The sequence below is a fragment of the Nicotiana tomentosiformis genome, chromosome 11 (genome assembly GCF_000390325.3).
Source record: "Nicotiana tomentosiformis chromosome 11, ASM39032v3, whole genome shotgun sequence".
Classification (NCBI taxonomy): domain Eukaryota; kingdom Viridiplantae; phylum Streptophyta; class Magnoliopsida; order Solanales; family Solanaceae; genus Nicotiana; species Nicotiana tomentosiformis.
Genome location: NC_090822.1, coordinates 79560300 through 79567043, shown reverse-complemented (window position 1 = coordinate 79567043; position 6744 = coordinate 79560300). Strand labels below are relative to the sequence as shown.

At 39.1% G+C, this 6744-nt stretch overlaps 1 protein-coding gene across 1 annotated transcript; it reads right to left on the bottom strand.

Annotated features, from left to right (window-relative positions):
* Nucleotides 1-2184: 2184 nt before the first annotated feature.
* LOC138901731 (uncharacterized) lies at nucleotides 2185-2841 on the bottom strand. The gene has a single exon (XM_070189514.1). It carries the CDS (start codon nucleotides 2839-2841, stop codon nucleotides 2185-2187), a length of 657 nt encoding a protein of 218 aa, XP_070045615.1.
* Nucleotides 2842-6744: the final 3903 nt, after the last annotated feature.

Here is a 6744-nt window from a genome sequence, read left to right as displayed (position 1 = left end):
CAATGATAGGAATGACATCAAGCAGTAGCTATTGCAGTTCATTGTTGCTTTTGTGGATCCACCATTTCATAAGGAGCATATTGAGAGGTAGATCATCAGTATTTATCCCTGTGATGCCTGAGAGTATTTTTCACATAGTTTTGGCAAGAGGACCCCTGCTGAATATATGGTCTATAGATTCACATTGGAGTTGTCTGCAGCAAACATATCCGCTGTCAATGAGATTGCCAAAAGCAATAATCCTATAATCAGTTGGGAGTTTATTTCTCAGGGCTCTCCATAGACAGAATGACAATTTGAATGGGATATTTTTTTGCCAAGTATTTCTGTTGGTTAAAGTGATCTACTTCTTGTCTCTAATTATTTCCCATTTTGTGCCACATGTGAAAATTCTAGATGGGTTTATTGACCAGATGGCTTTATCAAGAGTTTGTGGGTTATAATAAATGGTGGTTTGGAGGATCTATGGGATCATGTGAGTTGGGGCATCGATATTGAGTTTTTGGAGGTCCTATTTACCTGAGTCCCAGAAATGAGACACCATAATTTTATTTGGTCTATCCCCTCCTGTTCTGCAGCTGGCAAGAGAGCATGTGCCAAGAAAATTATCCCACCAGAAACTGGTGTTAGCTGAGTGTATCTCTAGTAGATGTGTTGTTCTACCTCCTTCTTGTTAATGCTTAACTTCTTCCATGCTTGAGATTGTCCAGTGTACCATTTCTTGGAGATTGGATGAGACCTTTTGCAATACTTAGCCATAAGGAAATTACTCCACAAGGACTGCTTTGTTCTGAAATTTCACCATTGTTTGTACTCCATAGCATTGCATACATCTTGGATGGATCTTATGCCTATGCCTCCTTCATGTAAGGAGTACGACATTTTAGCCCATGAAACCCAATGGTACTTCTTTTTGTCTTTCTCCATACCCGAGAAAATATTGGCTGCCATTCTTTCAATCTACTTCAGAGTTGTCTTAGGAGGGGATACAACTGAGATTAAATGAATAGGCATGTATTATAACACATGCTTGATGAGAGTTATTCTTCCTCCATAGGAAAGTAACTTATCTTGCCACCCTCTGATTCTGCTTATGACTTTAGAGATGAGACTATTAAAGTACATGATGTTTTTCCTTCCAATGTACAGAGGGCATCCCAGGTAAGTAATTGGAGAATCCTTTATAGTGAATCCTGTGATCTATTGAATTTTGTTTACATTGTACTAGGAGACACAAAAAGGAGTCATGAAGTGACTCTTGTTGATGTTGATTCTTTGCACAAAAGTGTCTTCATAATTTCTCAGTATATGCATGATTTTCTGAAGGGATGCTCTACAGCCTGAGGTGAATATGATAACATCATCAACAAAGGTTAAGTGATTCATCTATAGACCCCTCCTTTCCATGTAAAAGCCTTTGAAAAATTGATCCTGATTGAGGCTGTTAAGCATTCTAGAGAGCAATTTTGCTCCAATTATGAAGAGAGCGGGTGTTAGAGGATCACCATGTTTGAGCCCCTAGTTGATTTGAAGAACCCATGTCTGGTACCATTTACAATGATAGAATACCAGATATTGGACATAGTTCTCCATATCATGTCAATAATCTTCTCACAGAATCCCATCTTTCTCAAAGTGATGCATGTATAAGCCCATGAGACCCTGTCATATGCCTTAGCCATGTTCAGTTTGTTCATAACATTGGCCCCATTGTTTGACTTCTTGATCCCTTGTACAATTTTGTGAGCTAACATAATATTCTCTGAGATGCTTCTGCCCTTAACAAATCCTGATTGATTAGCTGAAATAATCCTTGGCAAGATAGGTGCAAGTCTAGTGGAAATGACCTTTGAGATAATCTTGTTGATGAAATTACTCAGACTGATGGGTTTGAATTCAGTCAAGGAGTTAGGGAATTCCACTTTAGGCAGGAGTATCAAACAAGTATTAGTCATGTACCTAGGCATGGTACTGCCGCCAAAGAAGGCCAAAACTACATTTAGGAGATCTATATTGATAATGTCCCAACAGGACTGGAAGAATTTACCATTCATCCCATCAGGACCAGCTGCATTATTTCCACTCAGAGAAAATCACCTCCTTGAGTTCTTGCAGAGTAGGGTCTCTTGTGAGATTAGTGTTATCCTCAAAAGTTATCATGGTTGGAATATGAGAGAGGAGATCCTATATGATTACACCCTCTGTTTTAGTGAAGTGGTCTTCAAAATAGTTGCAAGCTGCTTCACCAATGTCTTCATCCCCTTGTATCCAATCTCCATCTGCATCTTTGACTTTGTGGATGTACAACCTCCTTCTTCTTCCTCTAATAAGGCTGTGAAAGTATCTGGTGTTTGCATCACCCTCTTTAAACCATTGAAGTTGAGTCTTCTGTTTCAATAATGCTTCTTCAGTCTTTATGTGTCTTACATATTGGGCATGTATCTCTTGTAAGTTAATCCTATCAACTGGATTGATAGTATTGATCCATTTCTCCTCAGCTTCCTTGACTTTTTGCTCAAACTCTTTAGGATTTTGGAAGATATCACCGCATTGTTCCCTAGACCATAGGCTCAGAGCTTTAGTGATAGACTTTAATTTCTGATGAAATATCCACATTTCACTACCATTGACATTCATGTTCCAATCTCTGTGGATCAGAGGCATAAAGGTATCATTTTCGACCAAGCAGTTGAGGAATTTAAAGTATCTTCTTCCTGTTTCTTGTCTCATATGCATCTCCATAAGCAATGGATAATAATTTGATCTAGCAGAGGCTAGATAAGTGACAGTTATGGCTGGGAAGAGAGTAAGCCATTTATTATTTACAATACCTCTATCCATCCTTTCCCAGACAATGGAGTCGGGCCACCTTTTGTTGGACCATGTTTATCTTGGTCCATAGTAGCCAAGATCTGTGAGCCCACAGTCTACTATCATAGTGAGGAAGTCCAGAATTTTGTTCATCTAGTATGAGATTCCTCCAATCTTCTCTTCAATAGAAGCAATGGCATTGAAATCCCCAATTACACAAAAGGGGACATTGCACCTTGTAGATTTGAATCTCAGAGTTTTCTAGAGACTTCTTCTCAAGTGTCATTTGCATTATGCATAGATGACAGTGATGTGGAATGCCTTCCCTGCTTCTGCATGCCACAATTCAATAGAGATTTGTTGTTCATCTTGATCTAAGACATTGCTAGTGAAGTCTTGGTCCCAAATAATCATATTTTGCTATTGACATTGGAAGCTGCATGATGCATGGATAGATGATGCCTGAAGTAAGTGAGATAACTGATATCAAGGAAAGGTTCCAAAACAGCAATGAAAGAGAGTTTATGAACTTGTTTCAGAGTTTTGAGCCTTTCAGTGGCTCTAGGGATCTTATTTCTCTTGAATTCCAAATGATTGTACTAATCATTTAAAATTATTAATGAGTTTTTTTTGGATTTTGGTGGGATGTTACTACTGGTTGAAGCTTTGCTTCTAGTTAATCTGGGTGTATTTCTAACTTTGAGAGTACTGGTGGTGTAGTTGTGGCTTTTCCTTTCCCAGGAACACCATTTATAGCTACTATTAGAAGACTATAATGTTGTTCATTATCAGATCTTCCTCTGAATTCTTCAAAGTCTTCTTTTGGGTCCCCTTGGTTGTCATCTTCTGACTATATGGGCATGTACTCATCTTACTCTAGACTTACAGGAGGTAACCTATTGAGTGGAAGAATTCCATCAATCATATCTGTAAGGAAGTTGGGCTGCTGATGTTGTGTTTCTGCATGCAAACCACAAGAACTAGCTGCTCCCTTTTCTTCCAAGTTCCTTCCTCTGTCCACAAGTGTTGGCAATGAGGGATTATCAATCCCTTTGTCCGTGTAACCTTCAACTCTGCTTGGATTTTCAGCTTCAGATCCTGGTATCCTACTTGGGTTTTGAGACTGTTCTTTAGGTGAAGTAGTTGTATTGTCACTATCTGCACTGTGTTGATTGGTATTGATACCCTTTCTTTTCATTGCCCTCCTTTTTTCTGGCTTGGTTTGTGCTTAGGTTTGGGGGGCTAAATTTGGAAATCAGAAACTATATGATCTTTACCTTTAATTAGTTTTCTCATGTCACTAGGTGATCTTCCTCTTCAGAAGTCACTATATCAAAGTATTCTTCGTCTGTACCATATTTAGTATTCTGTTGTTTGGTTCCATATGCTTCATCTTCTTTGGCACTAACTTCATGTGGTTGAGGTATCTCCGGAAGGTCTGGTTGAGGTAGCTCTTGAGAGATAGTACTTGCACCTTCTCAACATGAGTTGGATTTGCACTGACTGTATCTACAGGTTGGGCATCCATTTTCTCTTGGTTCTTATTGCCTTCTTGTTGATTGCTTGCCCTCCACACCTGTTGTTCAGGATTTTATTTTTGTCCAGGATGATGATTCTGCTTCTTGTTATTCTATTGGTTGTATCCTTTGAAGTGTCTTTTCCTCTATGTTTGCCATTCAACAGTTGAAGGGTTGGGCCCTGTGCTTTTGTGCTTCTTTTTATTTTTAGGTTTCCAACATTGTTGTCTTTACCTTCTTTGTTGTGTTTCTCTTTTTGACCTTGTTGATTTTTCACCTTTGGTTGTTTTTCAGAATTATTTTGCTGATCTGGTATTTCCTTATTGACTTCTGGATTGTTTTTCTTCATTTTGTTTTCCTCATCCTTTTGTTTGACTCGACAAGCTTGTATGTTATGAGAAAGATGTTTGCAGTATGAGCAGTACTCAGGTATGTTTTCATACTGAACCTCTAGCCACTGTCCATTTCCATTTTCATCCTATTTGTCATCAAATCCCAACCAGACATGATGGGGTCTTGTTTTGGTGAAATCAATTTGCATTTTGACCTTTGCCACACTTCCCCTTGTCTTTTGAAAAGATGCCAAATCCAGGTGGAGTGCCTTTCCAATAGGAGAAAGGAGCCCTCTTAGAATTTTCATGTAGTAAAAATGCCAAGGCAATTTTGGAATGACTACCCATATTGGCACAATTGGAGAATCTTCAGCAGGGTTGAATGTAGGTGTCCAAGCTTCCAGCTTCATAATTTGTCCCTGAATGTACTAAAATTGCCTTGTCCAGATAGTGATATGATCATATTCATTATCTAGATCAATATAAACAGTCCTGGGACTGAAGTGGGCAATTTTAATACCTCCATTTAATTCAGTTTGTGCCACAAAAATTCTCCTGATGGCCTCCATTCTGGGCATAGTATTTGAGAATTTGCCCACCACAGTAAACTTTCACCATGCAGCCAACTTTACCATGTAATCCTCCCTAGTGAAAATTACAGCCGGTTGTCCTTGCTTGGTAGTGATCTTAGGCGGAGTGAATTCAATTGGCTCTACCTCAGCCTCATATCTTGCCCTCAACTTGTTAACATAAGAGTGTTCGACTATGGGTAGTAGATGGGGGCAGGTTGGTTAACAGTTGGTTGTTTGGTTTTGGGGTTGGTTTCTGATGGCTTTGTATTGGTATTTGTGGTGTTAGAAGTTTGCTTTGATACCGGGTGTTGATTTGAGTGTTTAGGTTGCTCAGGCTTATCAAAGTTGGAGGATATTTTTGGCAGGGTATTTCTTGTGGTATTGGGTTGGTTTTTGGGTTATTCTTGACTTGTGGTAAGGTGTTGTGTTACTACATTGTTTGCTTGCTGATTTGGGAGGGTGTCATTGGTTTGTTTTGTGAGTTGAATTAGATGATTCCTTAACATTAGAAGGGATATTCTCAACATCTAGGTTAGAAATAGGGATACTGGCTCTAGAGTTAATTATCACATTTTGTGGTTCAGTGGATGAAGATGGCGATCTATAGTCTTCTGAGGTGGTTGGATTGCAAGTTAATAATTAAATTCCAGTTGGTTTAGAGGAGATATAGATTTACCTTGTGCACTCAATTGGGTGGGAGAATTGGTTGTGGCATTATCTCGAGCACTTGGAGCAGCAAGTTCTTCAGTTGTGTGTTCTTGCATGTTGAGATACCTTTTCGGTGTCGGACTTAAAGCCATGGTTTTATCCCCAGTCATATGTCGAAGCAATAACTTCTCATTTCCAGAGAATGTTTGCCCGGATATTTATTTGGTTTGCTGTGTTTGAGGTGGAGAAGACTCTCCATGGCTTGAAGATATCTGTTTTGGCCCAATCGTGAGTTGGGATTTTCGTCGTAGCACAGTCGATTAGTTGCTAAAGCTTTTGTTCCACCATCTTTGATAACCGTAGTAGCTGGGGAACTAGTGATTATTGTGGAAGCAGTAGGATTGTGCATGTTTTTGGCTTTTTCCAGTGGCTTACCACCACCGGACGGTGGGGGAGCGGCCATTTCAACAATACACAGAAGGGTTTGTAGAGTCTCCTGAAATCACTTTGTACGGAGAGGAAAATTAGGGTGCTCAACCAATTCGATTTACACAAAGAAGGGTTAATCCTAGTTAGAGATAATATCCAAAAGATAAAGATACCGGTGTCAAGGCAAAATAAATAGTGTGTTATGTCCAGGTGGTAAGGAATATGAGTAATGATAGCAGTATTCATTGATCCAAAAAGATGGAATATAGCATTAAATAGTAGTAAGTAGCAATAAATGGTATTTAAGTAAATAAAAGGTGTGAGTCACCCGAAAAGGGATGAGATCACTTGTTATTCTTTCTGACAATGATGAATGATTAATTAGCCTTTGAACACTTGGGTTGTTCTTGGATCCGGTGGAAATGCTAGGCAAGA

What these genes read in the sequence shown, in the direction of transcription:
- LOC138901731 (XM_070189514.1), bottom strand. Translation starts at nt 2,841, where the DNA reads ATGGATAGAGGTATTGTAAATAATAAATGGCTTACTCTCTTCCCAGCC.